Consider the following 20,231-nt stretch of genomic DNA (forward strand, 5'->3'; position numbering starts at 1 on the left):
AAAGAGATGGCGGAATACAAAGAGAATCTGACCCAATCAAAAATAAAAAAAAGCAGAAAGATCTTAAGAAATGTTCCTACACTAAAATATATCCCTGCTCAGAACCTGACTATAAACCTGCAAGACGACTGGAGATGTCAGGGGGGTCCTCTGATGATAACCTGTCAACTAGCAGCGGTTCTAGTGGGGGAAGCTATAGGAACAGACAAGGTGGAAGAGGACGAACAGAGAACTGGCAGCAACCTTGGCCACATTTCCATCCAAGTGGGCAGATGCCTTTTCTAGTCCATATGCTCTGCCCAACCCCATATGCTATATGAATGGAATTCACCTTTTTTGCAACCACTGCCCCCCTTCATGAACAACAACCAAAGGTTTCCTTTTTTAGGGGGAGGTAGAAGAAGGCCACAGCAACAAGTACATTAGGAAGAGGACCAGAAATCGTGAGCCAACACAAGGAGCAGAACAAGAGACCAACAAGCGGGCCCCAGCTACAACAGAGTTTAGTGACAAACTTGTCCTACCACACCCTCACCCCTATTGAGGAAGATCTACTCAACAAAGGGCTAGGTTTCATGCCCACTTGTAGACTCGACAAATTCAAACTCCATTGCCAGTTGTCATAGTTCTTCTGAAAAGTCAAACTTAAGGCATTTTTTGAGGGCCATCAAACATGGGATCCTCAAGAATAACAGGGTGACACCCCCGCCTGAGAATCAAGTCAACCTTTACCCCTCCCCTAACACCATACCAGTTGACCTCATTGCCTTCAAATAAGCTGTATTTATCGATATCGATACAGCAGAAGGCCAACCTTTCAGAAATACCATCATTACAGAATTTGAGGCATTACGAACCTGAGGTCCAATGACCACATTATCATCAGATCAGCCAACAAAGGGGGAGAGATAGTACTCTAAAACAAAGTTGACTACCAAGCAGAATGTAGCCATCTTCTCAATGACCAAAGGAATTACAAACGACTGGAACAAAATCCAAGTGAAAGCCTAAAGGCTAAAATACATGGCTCAGTAGGAAATACGGAAATGGAGGGCATCATTACAAACACGAGGCTGAATTCTTGACAACCAGTGAGGTGAAAATACCCTATTTTTATGCACTGCCAAAAATACATAAAAAGACTAACCCACCAGCGGGCAGGCCTATCGTGTCCGGTATAGGCTCTTTACTGGCACCCCTGTCACAGTTCTGTGATTTCTTCTTGCAACCTATAGTGCAGTCCACCTCCACCTTCCCCAAGGATATAAAAGATCTTCTTAGACTCCTTGACACCCCAGACTAAGATCAAAACGCGCATTTGCGAACATCGCAGCAACATCAGAAGTAAAGAAGTAAGCGCAGTACCACAAAGATGACAGATCATTTCTTTGAAACTGGACACATGACCAATGATCTCAGTTGGGTGATCATTAAACAACTGTACACCACCACTCTGAATGTCCCAAACCGTCTATTTGAAAAGGAACAATGTTTGGTATATCGCCTATCCACGAACAAGATAGGGCTGAACTACAAAATACCCTGGAACTCGATTAAGAGTCTGTAAACAGAACTTGACATTGATACACTTATTGCACGCTCCCTGTCTCATTACCTGTAAGCCGAAACCAGCTCACTCTTTCGTGCCCTCGAGCCCGGTGCTGGTGAATTCTCTGTTCCGCTCCTTTACCCTCGACCTCCCAAACCATTTAAAGGTCTAGTATACATGTCAGCAGCGCACCCATATTCACACATACCAACTCTTGTTGCACTGACTCTATGTCTGCGAAATACTATTTTCGATTTAGCAGTGGTCATGTTTCTCAATTTCCCTAAGCCTACTGGCAATGTCTTCCTTTCTTCTTCCCAGTAAAATATTCCCAGAAAAATATTTTTCCCTTAACCTTTGTGTACTCCACATCAAGACACAATGTAGTTAAAATATTTTTGACTGAGTAATAGTCATTATTTGCACATTATTTTGATGTCATTTTCTTTTCACACTCTGTAGTAAGGTAATACATCCTTAATTGTACAGTAAAACTCATTATGGCCAACTACTCTTTTTGATTGTGCAATATAGCTAACTGTCTTTTAATCTTTCTGACAATATCACTTTTTTTCAACACGGAGCGAAGCCGTTTTTCCTCACTTTCGCTGGCCTCTAACACAACAAGATTAGCGTTTCAGTGCTAAGCGCCGAACACCTTATGACATGCCGTGAACGTATACTTACGCGATGGGCATGGCTACAACCACCGGCCTCCGGCATTTGCACTACAAACGCGCTACTCTAGCCAGCAAGCGATACCACCGGGATCCAGTCGAGGACCACTGTAGGTATCTGAGGGCTGACATCCTTAATGAAGTAAGTTTTGCCTTCGACTCTTATTTGACCATTTTCTTGCACGCTGCTGACATTATCTAGTGGGTGGATAATCTCCTTTTTCCCGCAGTGTCGGACTATTGGAGTCCGCCCACCTCCGGGATCATTTAGCTACTTAAGTCTTGTAGCTGTTGTAAGCCTTACCTTTTCGACATTTGTTCTACTATTGCCGTTAGCACAATGCATAAAAACTGGCATCTTTATATGGTTTTAGCACATCGTTTTTTGCCTGCAAAATACATTGGCACAAACGTCTAAACCAAGCCACACCATTTACAGCACTTAACTGTCCCTCACTTAACCCCTTCCATGCTCATGACAAGGTCAGCTCGTCATGCAGTGCACTGCTCCTGTGCTTATGACGAGCTGACCTTGTCATGAACAATGGGATCATGTAAATTTCAGCACCCAGCGGGAATGGCCTTAGCACCAATGTGGTTAAAAACTAGTCGGGCCTAATTCAGGCCCCAGCCACATCATAAGTACACCTTGCTCCACTCACCGGCATGCCTTAGTACATGACTTTTTGCGCAATATGGCATTCACTGTGTACATTTGGCTGCCTATGTGTATGGGTGTCATGTGGACCCTTTCTCTTTGTAATGAGCTCACACTAATGTTAAACCACAAACACAACTTCACCTAGTTTAGTGGGTGATTGTATTCCCTCCAGCACACCCCTACTTAGTGACAGTATTCATATTGTTTACATTCTGTATTGTCTTTTATTATGTGTTGTGTTTTATTGTTTCAGATTAGCTAACAGCTCAGTGGTAAACGGTAAGTACGGTGTTGTCACTGTATCACTGCACACCTTAGTGTGTGTGCACACTTTTCTTTCACTTTGTTTTGGTCTTGACAAAAGCCTCAGTACTATTTTGTTGAGGCTGAAACATGTAGACCATGTAATTGGGATCATAGAAGACCAATTTTATCTTCATTCATATCCCGTTCCTTATTTTCAAATGTGCCCCAGAGACCCAAGAATAAAAATTAACGATTGGACTTCCCAGAGGTACTTTTGATTTGCACTTGTCCCTTTCACTCAAAAAAAACTCTCTCTGTAGGCCAGGCCTTGTAGCACAGCTGGGTTGCACTCAACAGCCCAACTGGGAACCCTATAATGAAGCATGCCAACAACTAGGTTGGTGGGTGAGGGTTCTTTTTTGAAAAAACAAATGGTTTTCTAACATTCCTGTGAAAATATAGGGGGTCATTCTTCTACATTGGATCCCGTACTGGGTTTGTCAACTTAGTTGCATTACAAAGTATTGACCACACGCTTAAATAAGGCAAAGGACTACAGTAAAATAAATGGATATGACGAGGACTAATCCGAACACACCTGTTGCATGTTAGTGTACGTCATCACACTGTTTGGGTAGCCTTCAGTAGCTTTTCTACTGCAAATCCCGGTGGAGAAAACATCACGTTAATAAATGAAACGCGTTGAAAGTTTTTTAAATGTAACGGTTTAACCACCAGAAATAACATTATTTATTACTTACTATGCACATGAAAGCATTTCGGGGAAGAGTGTGGTGGCAGACAGCCCAAGAAAAATGCCCAGGATGACCAGTGTTAAGATGAACAGCCATAGCACACTGTGAAAAAACAAGTGGGAAATATCACAGTTCACAAATTTGAATTATTTTCTTGAAAAGTAACAGTGATTATTTCTGATCAGATGACAACTTTAGACACTGCCCAAAACATAAAGAGATTGATATGAATAAAAAAGCTATGCATGTGACTTTCATATGGTCTGCCAATGGCCCCTGTTGTGCAAGTGCCTGGTCAGACCTTACTATACTGCTGTGTCACAGAAACAACATAGAACCGCATCAAATCACCTATGTTCATCTTAGTCAGACGCGATGCAAGGGTAGAACAAAATACCAAGCAAATGTTCTTCTGTGAACATGTTATGTCCAACTTCAACATTATACAAATCATGTAAAATTGGCAATGATAATCAAAGTTCTGCAAACAAGGGATAAGGAACTGTACATAACTCATCGTTATTTCTGTGGTCTCTGTCCCTTGCAATGAAACACTTTCATCAGGACATACACAATGAATATAACTAGTAGCTCGAGGGACGTCTCAGTCACTCTTATTTGCAATTTTGGGTTCCCTTTTGGCAAACAATAACAGCACTCTGCTCAGGGTCTTTGCTCCTCATGCACTTTCTCCTAAGGAACCCTTAAGTGAGTTTCACATCAATTGACACAAAGGATACCACAAGACGTGCATCACTTTGATATAACCATGTTTCTTCCAAAGATAAGGTCAGGGCGGAGTACTTGGCACCTGTAAGACTATTCTATTATTCGCTCCATCTTCTACAGCTACTATGAGACAAGTACACCAATCCATGGAGAAGTTGGGTGAGCTGGATTCTGAACGTGTAGGATATGCTCTATGACTCTAGCCCAGAAAACTGGAGATGGGGCAGTAATTACACTTGAACTCCTCTTGTGCTACATGATGTGGTGTCGACCATGACCAGTGGTTAGGGTGATCACCTGGCATGGGGGCAAATTCTGGACAGGACTGCAATTCAGGACAAATAGAGGCCAATTTTACAGACAAACCCAAGGAGCAACCATACCCCATACAACCATACCCCACAATTGTAGAAGTGCATTTATTTTCTATTTTTCGATTACACTATTTATTCACTATGCTCTTGATGAAGCAAGGCTTTCGCTTTAGGTGGGAAATTCTTGCAGCTGCGTACTAGTGCCAAAGATGGCAGCTTCATGTTTCACATACTAATGCAAATGTTTCTGCTTGAAATAAACCTTGTGTGTTCTGCTTAACTATTAAAGATATAGTTAAAATAAAGTAATGGGGTTAGAGTAGAAATAAGTGCATTCATTTATTTTTGTATTCTAATGTGTCTCTCTTTGACTTCTTCAATAGCTCGTATTTGAGCCTGAAAAGTGGTTGAATCGCCATATTGAATTTCCATTGCGCATGTGTCGGGAGCCTTGAGAGACCTTGAGCAGTGTCATTGAATAGCTGCCAAGCCCGTCTTACCCAAGATGTTCTTGGGAACCTGACCGTCTGACCCCATGAGAGGAAGAAATATTGAACTGTATTGAAATACAATGTATATGATTTGAAACAAATATTGCTGGATGGAATAAATTCATGGGAAAGTAAGTTTGGTGTGATGACATCTCCTTGCCTTTCTAACCAATCACATATATTCACAACATTTGGGGGTGGTACATTGCCCTGGAAAAAAGTATAACTAAGGTAGGCTTAGTTAGATGACTTGTCCAACTTGTCACGGAGCTTTCACTGACCCAACTTATGCTGAAGGAGAATCGAGAGCAGAGTGCTGGCGAAGCACTCGGTCAGAAGAATCAGAGTTTGCTTAGGGAGAAGTATCGATTACCCAGTAGGGGTTATAAATTTGCCGCAGAGAGGGGTGTGACACTGGCGTTGCACTTGGTGGAGGTTACCTGTCCTGTTCTGCACCTGTCCTTTTTCCATTGGCACCTGATTAGTCGGGAGCTTTTCTTTTGTCCCAGCCCGTGGCCAGGGTTGGTCCTCGCACCATTCTGGGTAAATATATTCTGTGTGGGTTGTCCTTGTATTGTTTCCCTTTCTCACCATTCCCAGGTACCAATGTCTAAAGGTGTTGCCTTAACTTCTTGCAAACTTTATGTTTTAGTAATTATTTTCTTACTTGCAAAATTTCTGATCGCACTATTATGGCCTCTGACTCGTCAAATGTTGCATAGATAAAGTGTTTAAAACTTCTCCTGAGTCTGTGGTTATTTATGAAGGTAAATGTTAAAATCTACCTATTATGCTAACTTGCTTTCGATCCTTAGGACTTAGAGCACAGGTGACAGGTATTTGGTAAGTCATGGTGTATAGGTATAAGTCCTGAAGTGAATAAAATTCTGATAGGCAGGAAATTACTTTGAAGCAGGGTTACCGGTTTAAAGTGTGAATGTTAATGGGCCCAGGTGAGCATGGTAAACTGAGCTGGTAAACTGAGCTGGTAATCACGCGCGCCATCACTCTATATGTGATTGCCTCTAGGAGTGTTACATTCACGTGACATATTATGCCCTTGTTCGATGGAAAATTGTGGCTCTTGAGCCCCAAATCTGCCCCGTCTTTCTTGGAGACAAGAAACCTTTTGATAATGATTCTAAACAGTTTAAAACACCTGGGAAACACTTTGGTAAATATTACGCTAAGGGGCATTATCACCTTCTGCTAGTTTAGACAGGTTAAACAAAAACATCTGGCTCTTCTCACCCTTTACTGGACGTTAAAAAAATTAACGAAGGGGGCCTCTGCCGGGCAAGATGGCCGGACGGACGTAGCTCGTTTTGGCTACCGGCTGTCCTGGGCCTCAAGCTGTGGTTCTACGATGCTTGTCCTGTCACCCGGGTCTCGCCATTTGCCTGACCCTAATATGGCGGCTTGGCAATGCCTGAACTCCAACGCGGGCGGCTTCACATGAATACCAGGCTACCGCGCCCTTAAATGCAGAGGCAGGTGTAAGGTAGGAGGCCTCTACATACACCTGCTAAGAGCTAGAGCACCGCAAAGCAATCCCCTCCACTAAAGCCTAAAAGCACATTGATCTCAGCATGTCCCACCAGGAGGGGGCAGGCATTCAGATTACAGGCATGGAAGGTCTGTGGTAGAGGAGGGATTGATTGCCTACTTCCCTCAGGGGCCCAATGATATCTTGACTGGCAATCAGGAGGTCCGGTACAGAACATGCGTTGACACTCACTACCTACGAGCTCGCCCCTACCCTGAACTAGTGTACACCAGCCGCAGCGGGTCTGCCCTTCCCTGGCGATAATCTCCCACAGTGTGACACTCTCGGACTCATTCTAACTGATTGAAACGCCATTCCCTTACGGCCGAGTACAAGAATAGTGATCAAAACTCTCCGGGGCCCACTACCTGCCACCACCGCAGAGGCCACCCTGCTCCTTCGAGCGCTACACTTGTAAAGTCCCCTTAATGTATTGCCTGGGGGCCCCCGGGGCCTGTCCCTATCCTGCCAAAGAAGTTGTCGAGCAAAACTACGAGCAAAGTCTCTGATTTCTTCCTGCCGGCTGAGGCGCACCCGCTTCCGGACCAAGGAGCAAGAACGTACACCATGGCCCACACAAAAGAAGACCTCATGGCTACCTTCCAAGACTTTAAAATGGAGCTAAGGAAAGAACTAGGTCAGGACCTTAAGGCCTCCATTAAGCAACTAAAATCTGATCTCAGAACCTACGAATCCGAGACCTGGTAGAGGGGGTGGAGGGACCGGGTCCGGAAGCCTTTCTGGAGGGTCTGTGCACGGAGATCATCAGCCCACTGACACTCAAATTAGAAAGAGTACACCGAGTCGGATGACTGGCGACCGGAGAAAAGAGACGGCTGTGAGACGTGCTCACCAAATTCCACTCCTATAAAGTTAAGGAAGCAGTCCTTCTTGCAGCCCGGAAAAAGAGGAGGGTCTCTTTCCAGAATCATTCCTGCACCACCTATCAAGACCTAGCACCAGCCACCCTGGCTAGGAGACAGATGTATAGTCCCATCACATCGAAACTGTTCGGGCTGGACTGTTCCCATGAGGCACAGGTCTGACTGATTTGCATATGGCCATGTCTGAACTGGGGTGGTGGAGTGAGCTAAAAAATTATGATGGATTAAACCCAGATTAGTTGACTGGGGGTGAATATTTGATTTGCTCAAACGCTCCGTCCATCATCCCCTTTGGTATCGCTTTCTTCGCCCTACGTTGGCAGGGTATGCCCAGACGTGAGTCCCTTGCTCACTTTCCCACTGGATTCAAGATAGCCTGGCTGATGAGGGTAATGAACCCAAAACCGGTCCCAGGATGCTTGTTTCCGGTCCAGGGAAGAGATGGCTTGGCAGTTCGAGCTGGACTGTTCCCATGAGGCTCAGGGTCAGACTGGTTTGCATATGGCCATGTCTGAACAGGGGTGGTGGAGTGAGCTAAAGAATGATGATGGATTAAACCCAGATCAGTTGACTGGGGGTGAGTGTTTGATTTGCTCAAACGCTCTGTTCATCATCCCTTTTGGTATGGTTATGGTCAAGGGTACGTTAAAAGGTAAACTTTGCACATTCATCGCAACATACGCCCCAACCCTGGCCAAGCGTCCTTTTTAAACACACTGGTGGGGGGGATTCAGGACTTTGCAGATGGACCAACAATCCTAATGGGCGATTTTAATCTTACATGGCAAGCCACACTGGATAGCACCCACCTTCACCGATCGGAAAAAGGATCCTTTCCCGTAGAAACCAAGCAACAGATACTGACTTAGACCTTAGAGACGCCTGGCGTACCCTTAACCCTCTGATGCGCGACTACACTTTTTACTCACATGTCCGCCATACATATTCCCGACTCGACTACATTTTTATTAGCCAGAATCTACTGGGATCCCTTCAGGAGGCTAACATCTTTCCTCTTTCAGTATCGGGCCACTGTCTCATATCTATCTTTTTAACATGGAGCAACAACGCCTCTACATCCCCTAAATGTTATTTTCCAGCTGCCCTCACAAGAGGGAAAGTGCTTTGCACGGAAGTAAGAGAACCAATCACAATTTTTTTTTAATTAAACAACCCAGAAGACACCTCAGTGTACACCAATTGGGACGCGTTTAAAGCAGTCTTTCCGGGTCAATGCATTGCCCTTAACTCCACCCTGAACAAACAACGGACTAAGGAGAGGGAAGCTCTAGAAGTCGAACTCACTATAGCTGAAACCACTCATAAAACTAACCCTCTAGAAAATCTCTTCACACCCTTACCACCTTACGGGGGAAAGTCAGAGCTATTTATAGTAATAGGGCTGAATTCACCCTCCTAAAACTCTATCATCTTTCTAACTCACAGGGAAACAAAATAGGCGTGACACAAGCAAACAGCACGATTACCTTCAGACATTACAATTCCCCCAGGTCTCCCAGGTCTGGAATGACAAACTTACCGTTCCTATTTCCCAAGAGGAGGTAGGTGCTGCTATAAAATCACTTAAACCTCACAAAGCCCCGGGGCCCGACGGATTCACGTCCCAATTGTACAAAACTTTTGCCCCAGACCTCATACCACACCTAACGCGGCGTTTCAACACTATGGCAGAGGTGGGAGAGGTCACTGGCTCGATGGTTGAGGCCATGGTCATGGTTATCCCAAAACAGGGGAAAGACCCACAATTATGCTCTTCATACCGACCCATCGCTCTATTAAATCTGGATGCAAAGCTCTACTCTACCATCTTAGCAACCCAATTAAATCACGTCATGCCAGCACTAGTCCACCCTGATCAATCGGGCTTTATTAACGGACGTCAGACCCACGATAACACTCGGCGCATAGTACACCTGATTGAGAAGGCTAATAAACGTCGTATCCCTGCTGTCCTTGTCGGGTTGGATGCCGAAAAGGCCATCGACAGGGTGGACAGGGCATTGCATTTTAGCACACTCACAAAATTCGGGTTCACAGCTAAATTCATCTCTATGATCCAGACCAATTATATCCAGCCACGCTCTAGAGTACAGGTGAATGGGGTATTATCAGCTCCCTTCCTCCACAATAGAGGCACTCGTCAGGAGTGCCGGCTCTCACCCCTCCTATTTTCCCTCAGCATTGAAACGCTTGTGATGGCCATAAGGGCGAATCCAGAGATTCAGGGAATACCCTTTAGTGGGGAGTCACACATAATATCTCTCTTCGCAGATGATGTGCTCCTGTCTCTTACCGACCCACCCAACTCCTTGCCTCCACTCCAAACCGAGCTAGCGAGATTCAAAGAAGTAGCAGGGTTTAAGGTTACTTTAGGCAAATCATACATACTCATCCTTACCCTTCCAAAAGCTGAGGTGCAGGAATTGCAGAAGCGCACCCTGCTTCAATGGATCTCTAGCTCGCTCCAATACCTGGGGGTTCAATTGACGCCACGCGTAGAAGGACTCTACCAAGCCAATTTCCTGCCCTCCCTCTGTCGCCTCCTAACTGAGCTTAAATGATGGAAGCCACTTTTTATATCTTGGCTTGGTTGCATACACGTGATCAAGATGACGATACTCTCTAAGCTCCTATATCTTTTTCAGGCCTTACCCATAGAACTTGAGAAAGAATTCTTCCCCAAAGTTAAGTCCACGATCTTGCACTTTATCTGGCATGGTAGCCGAGCACGCTTTTCCTTTTCAATTCTACGAGGCCGCGGGCGGAGTGGGTCTACCTGATTTTGACTTGTATTACAAAGCAGCCCACTGCGAGTGGTGACTGAATGGTCCAAACGAGAATCAGAGAAACACTGGTTCCATATTGGGGAGAAGCATTTGGGACCTCATATGGCGACCTAAGAAGGATGACCGAAAAACACATACATTAGTTCCCCCACTCGCACTACTTTGAAAGTATGGGATTCCATATCTGGGAACGAGCAATGGACCACATTCCTCTCACCCTACACGCCCCTCCATTTTATTTCAGCCTTCCCCCCTGCTCTTTGAGAGGGGCCTTTCGACGCTTGGAGAGAGGGTGGATGCCTAGCTCTGACACACCTTTTCCATAACAACGACCCCCTTACCTTTAAGAATTGTAGAAGGGACTACGGCTTGGAGGTCACTGAACATTTTCACTACATTCAACTGAAGCACTGGGCCCTTACACCACACATCAGTGAAGTGGCCACACGCCCTCTTACGACATTGGAAACCTTTGTTCAAAGAGTAGACTCTATGAAAGGGGTTATCTCATTTTTATTCACCTATCTACTCACCTCTACCCACTCCCCACGACCACGATATATGCAAATCTGGAAAGACATACTCCAACGTGACATTTCGTATAGGGAATGGTCTGGGTTGGGGTCCGATATTGCTAAATTTACCCATTCTGCAGAACTACGTTAAGCTCATTTTAGGACTATGATGGATTGGTATCTATACTCCGCTAAGCTTAAGAGAATCTTCCCAGCCACCTCCGATAGATGCTGGAGAGGGTGTGGCCTCTTGGGAAACTTCCAAAACACATTTGGTGGGACTGCCCTATGATAGGTCCATTCTGGGAGGAAATCTTAGCACATATTAAAGAGATCTTAGGCTACCCCATTCCGACCACTATGGCAGAGATTCTTTTAGGTCTCCCTGATCCGACACTTGAGTATCAAACCAAAGCCGACAAAGCCATCATGTGGACGTGCATAGGGGCAGCAAAAGTAGCTATCGCTGCAGCTTGGAAGAAAAAGGAAGCTTCGGCCATCTCCCTATGACACTCTCGACTGTGGAAACTGCTTAGCCTTGAAAGAATGTCAGATATTTTTCGAGCCAACTATAAAAACTTTGAATATAAATGGGGTCCACTGGTTACCTTTCTCTCACGGGGACTCCCTCTGGCTGTCTGCCTTCCCTCTATTAGAGATATTCACCTCTTCCAATTCTAAGTTACCGCTGTCTGTTCAGCCATGAGCACACTTTGATAATGTATGCCGCCACCATCATGTTTCGGGGGGGTTGGTATTTAGTTTATATGGGGTTTCAATAGGGGGGATTCCTTTCTTTCAGGAAGTTCCTTTCCTGTTGGAAGGTTTGGCACAACACCATCATAAAAGCAAGACAGATTGAACCTGCAATTGCCTTTTTTCGCTTTTCAACAAGACATGTTTGCGCCTCTGTTATGTTAAGAAACGGTACCTTTCATTTGAGCCACTATATGGGTAGATGGCGGGGACATGTATCTTGTACTGCACCTCAGTCCAGACCTTTTATTACTGCATTATTGTAAGACCTCATCTTGATACAAGACCTGTTGTATTAGATTGCAGTATTATGCAAAAGGCCAATAAAATACGTTTGAGAAAAAAGAAAATGAATGAAGCACAGCAGATGGTGTGGGCGACAGTGTCACACGTAAAGTCAGGATGTAAAGTACCCACAAATTGTCTGCAGCTTCACAGCATCAAGAAGGCCGTACTGCAGCATTATAGTGTGTGTGTCAGGCACTCCATATTTCTCTCTGAACTGGGAGCCTTGACTAATAGACAAAGAGAATTAAAGAGCAACATGAAGTCAAGATCAGATGCAAATCCACAGCAACTGATCCAAAACACTGTTGTTAGGAACCAGACAAATAAGGAATAACAAAAGAAATGGAGACCATTCCTAAAATCAGGCAAAATGGGCTTGTTGTGAGTGTCGTAAAGTACTGCATACCAGGAGAGTAGCCTCAGTACAGAGGCCAGAAACAGAAGAGGCACTGACAAGTGATTGAGGAAGCAGCACCCATCCACCCTTGGAAACTCTGCTAGTCCAATGGTCCACTGGTGGTTCTTTTGGAGGGTGAGCAGGAGCCAGACTCCTTGGAAGGTCGTACCCAGTGCAATTGCCCACACTGCCCACGTCGTAAAAGGCCTTGACAGTTGAGCCACTGATCTGGCTCATCTCCAAGTTCCAAAGAACATGTGGAAATTCAAAATATTTGTAATGCAAATTACACAACTAACAAAATGTAAGAACATGATAACGATTTTAAAATGTAGGAGGTGCTTCTTTAAACATATGGGAGAGTTTCTATTTAGTACATAGATCACAACACTGCAGCAACATTTATTTGAATAGTACATTTCTTAGGATGAACTTTAAAACATGTATTAATCCTCCCTCCTTACAATCTATGAGTGAACAAAGTGAACCAATTGTCTGGTGTCCCTCACAACATGAACAATATTATTTTTATGGACGGTGGAACAATCAATACAAACTACTAAAGCATATGAAAGTTATATTTTGTACAGGATCCATCTTGAGCTTAATTACTTGAAAGTGCACTCAAATTTCCCTATTAAGTAAAGTAGACACGTGAAGTTAATCGATTTGACATAGTTCACCCAATTTAGACATGCAGGGAACCCAGGTTTTCTAGTCACATGAAGTGCCATTAAGCTACTAACTAGATTTTCCCAATCCCCCTTCACACCAAAGGACAGTATTTTTTTATAATTCTGCTAGATGGGTGGGTAGTAGGCTGTGTTAAACAAATACAGACAGATCACAGGTGAATCTGACACCGTAAGGAAACAGGATTTTTGCAGCCCCCTAACCTTTTGCCCCTTTTGAACTGCTGGCTGCTGTTTTTCTACTCTGAGGGTGCACTGATGATTGCAATCAAGACCTCAGTGCCACTGTTCTAACTCATTACAAAGTATATGAAGAATAGGCTAACCCCAACTGTAAGAGACTGACTTACTTATAAGTAAGTCTCTAGTATATGGTAACCCGGGCATGTACGGCAGAGTGCCACTCAGGGTGTTACCGCAAAAGGCAAGCTTCAAAGGCTAAACCACCTTTCGTGGGCAAGCAGCAATCACACTCCTGTAGGGCTGACAGGCTGGCGAGAGAGTAGAGACTAATGCCTAAACTGGTTTTTCCATGGGCATGTAGTCCACAGGTAGCCATACCTTTAGGGTGGGCTACCAAGCCCCTAACTTCAAAGGAAGGGTTCAAACATCTTCAGAGTGAGAACAATAGTGTTCTCTGAGATTGCTAGATGCCACACTTAGCTGGAGAATTGTCACACATCGGGAGGGGACCTGGTAGTCCATTGGCTTGTGACCGCATCATCCAACCAGGGCACTTTCTGGGCATAAATATGGCAACCTGAACCTCAGATCTCCCCGAAACTGAAGATAGGAGTTAAGAAGGACTGCCCACTGACCCCTGGACTTTGCTGGACTGCACCTGCCCACCTTGGGCTAGTGAAGAAAAGACTGTGCCTGTGGCTTCTGGATTGAGGAAAGATTATTCCCAAGCCCCATACCAAAGAGGTGACTTCAAGGGTAAGTTGGGTGACTAGTCCCTGGAACCAGCACCAGGGCCATTAAAGCTGGAGTAGCCCAACTCAGCAAGTTGGGACCCACTTACGAAGAATCACCACTGACTGACGCTGGGCACCCCGAGAGACTGGTCCTCGATGGCCTAAAGGTGCCCCGATTCTGCCAGACCTGGGAGTGTCGCTTTGTGTCCAGATTGGCCTCCCAAGAAGGACACCAACCTCCACCAATGTATATTGCTGAGACCTCTGTGGATGGAGACCAGTAGCCTAGCAGCAGCTGACCTTCCACTGGCTCAAAGAGGACTTCTACAGAACCCCCCATTTGTAGTCAAAGTCACCCCACCTGAACTGTGGACCAAGGAATAACCGCAAAGGGACCCCCGCTGAACACAGCACCCAGAGCATCCTAGAGTATCTTCCATCTCCTGCATCCGCAGCACCAAGACCACTCCATTAAAATCTATGGTGGTTATGCTGTAAAGTGGAGAACTGGACTGAACTAGACTGGAGAATGATTTGGGGGCCAGGTAACTGTCCAAATACTCCTTATTTGCCCCCGCGACTTCACCTTGTTGGATTTGGTTGTCACAGATGGGCCAGAGTAGACTAAAACAACTCTTACAAACTTTTCAAAAGTTTACAAACTTTATGGTTATCAATACTTGTTTTCAGTTAAACTGAGATTATTTTCTCTTAAAAAATCTCTATCTCGGGAACCCTCTAGAGGATTTTGCTCATGTCAAATCCTTAAAAATATAATCTATTTTTATAAATTTGTGTCAGATTTCTTTCATGGTGTGTGGCTTCCTTTTTTCTGTTTAATGTTTTACGCTAGTTTCTTTGTTTAAGGTTTGCTGCTGGAAGCCATACCTACCCAGGGTTGAGCTTAAGGTTTTGCAAACGAGCGTGACTGGACACAAGATGGTTTTTGTGAGTGTATTATACGTAAGGTTGCAATACTATATAATTCACTCAAACCCTCACATACAAAATATCTAAAAAATTGTATTTAGTGACGGAGAGGGAAGGCAGGACCCCATATGCTAATATTACTGTTTTCTTCACACTTTGCAGAGCTATTCAATGCAGTGGTCAAGGGTGCATTAAAAAAACCTCTACTTTAAAATTAATAGCCTACCACATGAAAATGTGCACTATTAATAGCATCTTCCAGACTTCTACTTGATCCAAACATTTTGTTTCAAGAGCAATCTCATCAATTCTTCAGTCACAACTCTATACAACACATTTCAAAAATAGTTTAACCACAATATTTTCACATTTTACTAACTTTGAAAAATGCTATGACAGACCTCCCCTTCTCTAATTATTTAAAATTATCACTAAAACCCCATTAACAACTTCATTTATTCACCTAAACATCCGCTTTGAAGTTTTCTGCTTTTTTGTTCTCCAGGCCTCCTACTCCAATAATCTAAACTGTTGATACATCAGATTCCAATAATCATTTCTCTCAAAATAGCCCTGATCTCTTTCTTTTTTGAGATTTAAATTCATCTGATTGCTTATTGTTTTCCTACCAATGTTAAACCTGGTATCCTTCGTTTGGTCTTCTCCCTAACCTTTTGCCTTCACAACTCCTGTTTTGCTGATTTTGTTTCTTCTTACCATAGCACTTTACCACTGCTAACCAGTGCTGAAGTGCTTGTGCTCTCACCTTTAAACATTTCAGAATTGGCTTATAGCCAATTGGCACATTTAATTTACTTGTACGTCCAAGGTAAAGTGACACTACCTGTGGCCAGGGCATGTACATTAAATGCTAATTGTGGGCTTGCAGCACTAATTATGCCACCCACTTAATTAGCCCTTTTAAACATGTCTCAGGCCTGCCACTGCAGCCTGTGGTGTGCCATTTTAAACTGACATTTTGACCTGGCAAAATAAGCCTTTAACCAGGCCCAAACCATACTTTTTAATACCTATGAGTCACCCCAAAAGTTGGCTCTGGGTAGCCCAGAGGGCAGGGTGCAGTGTATTTAAAAAGTTAGACATGGGGGGGGGGGGGGGGGGGCCAAGCCGTTCGACATGGCAGACGTGCTTTGAGCGGGCTCCGTAAGCCCTCACTATAATCCTGCCAAAATCTTGCCAATTCTCAGCTCCTACCTGCTTTGCAGAGTGGGCTTGGGCTCCGCTGGTTGAGTGGATCTCGCCGATTTGACCGGAACCAGCCCGGTGGTCCTGGGGCCTCTGATACCCGGTTGCAAGCTGCGGTCTGAGCATACCCGGCCCTGCGTACAGGCAGAGCCGGACGGGCCTCCGAGCGGAGCTGTGGGGCAGACTCGTGCGCCACATTGTGGATGCGGCGCTTGCTGATCCTGCTGCCCGGAGGCTCGGTGGAATGCGGAGGGACTGCTGCGTTGCCTGGGCGCTCCCTCTTGGGATCGGAGTGTGAGTCGGCCGGGGTGGCGAGGGGTGTGGCTTCGCGTCCGGCTCGCAGGGCTTTGGCGCTGCCTCTTTTTGACGGCCGGGTCGGGCTGTGGCGTTCTCTTCGGTGAGCCAGCTATACGGCCTGCAGACTCCTCTGCCCAACTCTGGGTCTTGGCCATGCCCTGACCTCCGCAGCCTGCCGGGACCTCAGCACCGCACTGTGATGGTGGTGGAGTGGGGCCTTTCTGCGTGGCATACTGGAGGCTCTGCTTTCCTGGAGGGCTGCGACAGCGGCCCAGCACCCTTCCGGTGAGTGGAGTGTGAGGAGGGAGGCATGGAAGACCTCCCTGCTTATGGGCAGTATTTCTGTCTCCTCTCGGTGGCCGGTTTCGGGCCATGGCGCTCCCTGTGGCAGGCCAGCGACATCCCCTGAGGCCATTGAGACTTGGTGGCAGGGCCTGCAGGCAGGGGAAGCGACCTGGCGAGTGCGGCGGCCGAGTTAGGAGACTGGCGCTCGACCTAAGGGTACCAATTCCCCATATTGGAGTGTGGACACCGCTGGGGCACAATCCAACACCCGACCCAGCACCCACATTAACTCCTTTGCTCTTCTCTCGGGGCCTTCCCGTGCCCCCATGGCTATCGCAGAACTTAGTGTTGATATTTCTTAGGGGCACGGCTGGATGGCTGTGGACGACTCGGCAGTCATTCCGTCCCACGGCGTGCCGCCTTTGCCCCCCCCTAGGGATCGTGCGGTGTTCTTGTGGCGCTGTTCTGGTCCATATTGGCAAGATTCACCGATGTGCCCCTGACCCGCGCCCGGGATGACTGGCTGTTTGGGGTGGGCCTGCATGTGCCTTGCATCCAGATACCAGTGGGGGTGGCGGCGTAGGGTGTTGCCCTCTCTCCCCATACTTGTTTGCGCTTACGATGGAGCCTCATGCTTCATGGGTGTGAATAGACACTCAGTACCGGGGATTTGAGGGGCCTGGGGCCGCGTTGGATCGTATATCGCTGTATGCAGAAGATGTGTTATTTTTTCATACACAGCTGACTCATTCTGGGCCTCGACTCCTAAGGATCATGCAGGTGTTTGGTGAGACATCCGGCCTGTACATGAACCCCCGAAAATCCTTTTTATGGCCCCTGCCTAGTACAGGACAGCTGGGTCCCTGGTCCATCGAGGTCATGATGGTGCCAAATGACTTTAAGTATCTGGGGGTCTTCTTGGCCGAGTCGCAGTCTTTGTCCTGGGAGAGAAATCTGGCACCGCTGAGTTTACAGTTTAAAGAACAAACTTGTGTTTGGTCCCATCTTCCTCTTTCGCTACTTGGTAGATCTGCCATCTTTGAGATGGTCTCCTTACCTTGGTTGCTGTACCACCTTCAAAAACATCCCTACTTGATCCCGCCAAGCTGGTTCACACAGCTCAATGCTACCCTTCGCCACTTCTTTTGGGGGAGAGGGACCTCCCGAGTCGCCCTGGAGACCTGCTTCCAGTCAACCTACTGTGGTGGATTGGCAACACCGGATATCCACGCTGGTTTGGGATGTCCTGCATACACCCAGATTAACGCTCCTACATATTATTGACCAAAATGGGGGGAAATATATATATATACTACACTTATTGCTGCTGGGCCTCACGCTCACGAAGTGCAACATTGCAAAACATTGGAAGGACACCTTCTCACCTTCTTTAGGAGTTTGGAAAAGGGGCTTAGATTTCTGTATGGGGCTTGAGGTACCTATTTTCATTGCCTGGGGCTGCCTGTGGAAACATTTCAAGATTTTGAAGAGATGGGCGGACTATAGGGGGATTTATCTGAAGCCTCCTCCGGACTCACCGGTGGACCAACATGCATAGATTGTTATGGTGGGATTTACAGATGACTGGGATGTGGATTCTCTGGTGTTAGATGGCATGTCTATGCATTATATTCACGGTGGGTGGGTGACACTCTGGTTTCTTGTTATCCTGACCAGTTGTCATGTACAGAATTTGTCATTATGTATCTTGCTGCAAAATGTCGACATTGGTATCCATATCCAACACTGTTCTTGTGTAACACCCTGCTGGGCATTTTCTGGCTGTTGACAATAACATTTTGTTGTGGAAAAAAAAGTTAGACATGCACTTTTAAGTTTTACATGTCCTGGTCGTGACAAACTCTCACATTTGTTTTTTACGACTCAGAGGCCTACCTCCCCCTTGGATAAAACTGGAGTTAACGTATGACATTTCATGAGGTGTAATTTCCAAATGGAAGCTGGTAACCAGTTCACGTTTAGTGTCTTTGGAAATGTAATGAAAAATCCTAACTTGGGGTGAAGTTTTATTTCAAATTACTTTTTTGAAAATGCCACTTTTAGAAAGTTAGCATTTTTCTACCTTAGCCGTTTGGTGCCTGCATCCTGTCTATGGGTGACATGACTGGGTGTAGCTGACAGTTGGGCTTTGTGCATTCCTGCTCTACAGCCACACACAAAAGGTAGCTTAGGTGTGTCTGGCTGGGACATCACTGGCAGGATGGGAGAGAGGAGCTGGGGAAAGCCCCCCCTACACTGGAATAGGATGAGTCCTGCCTCCACACAAAGGGCTGCATACCCCTAGTAATTTAGTCTGGAACCAGGGCAGGGAAGACAGGGCACATGTGCACTTAAAAGCCCTGTGTCTAGAACATTCTCCATACTTCAAAGGCACAACTGGGTATAAATATTAGACCTCAACACCAACTCTCAGGACACTTCTAGACCAGTGGGTACTCTGCCAGGAAGAAGGACTGCTGTGCTGCTGAAAGGACTGCCACTATGGTGGACTGCTGCCCTGCTGTGCTGACCTAATGTCTGCTGCCCTCTTGCCTGGATGTGAAGGACTGTACCTGCATCTGTTAAACCTAGGCCCACTGGAGTGACTCCCAGGTTTAGTTGTCTGGCCTTCTGACTTGAGCCTCAGGGACAGAAGGCTCCAACTGCCTCAATCCCCAGCACCTGGACTCTGCCATCTGTAAGTCTACCCTGCCAAGGAACCCCAGTCCTGAACCTTTAGGGTGATCTGCCAGCCTCTGTGGACCCAGCAGAACTGACGCATCTACTCTGCTGCGTGGCGTAACCCTGAGCTGGACCCACTCATTACCGCTGCTGAGTCGATTGGACCAGTCACAAAAACCTGTATCAGCTTTGCAGCCTCTTTAGGACCACCACTTTGTGACGCATTCTCGGCGCAGGTTCCCCCATACCTATTCAACGGTAATCTTGATGGTAATGGCAAATTCTAAATTGTAGCTCACTGGAACCGACGTATCGCCACAACGGTGCACGTCCTCGACGCCGGACTTCATATCGTCAGCTCTCATCAATGGGATCCTCAGCGGTGACGCAGGACCTCACATCGCAGCCTCACCACAACCCGGACAGACACATCGCTTTGGCTACTCGATGCACCTTCAATGCGAATCATCGCAATGCGACCCAAACCAGGATTTAAGCCATATGCTCAGTGGGCCTAACTGGGTCCTTATAGCTGGACTGCACTTGTTGCAGTCAGCCTGAACTTTTGATTTTACCCCAGTTCGGGGCTTCTATATATCCACAGTTG

At 46.1% G+C, this 20,231-nt stretch overlaps 1 protein-coding gene across 1 annotated transcript in view; it reads right to left on the reverse strand.

The window, feature by feature from the left end:
• The window catches only part of LOC144761792 (MFS-type transporter SLC18B1-like), an 815,703-nt gene that overhangs the window by 163,930 nt on the left and 631,542 nt on the right, over positions 1 to 20,231 (reverse strand). Inside the window, exon 10 of the mRNA XM_078647042.1 lies at positions 3,895 to 3,990. Within this exon, the coding sequence (XP_078503168.1) occupies positions 3,895 to 3,990 (96 nt within the window). The remainder of the gene's footprint in view (positions 1 to 3,894; positions 3,991 to 20,231) is intronic.

The sequence above is a fragment of the Lissotriton helveticus genome, chromosome 6 (assembly GCF_964261635.1).
Source record: "Lissotriton helveticus chromosome 6, aLisHel1.1, whole genome shotgun sequence".
Lineage (NCBI taxonomy): Eukaryota > Metazoa > Chordata > Amphibia > Caudata > Salamandridae > Lissotriton > Lissotriton helveticus.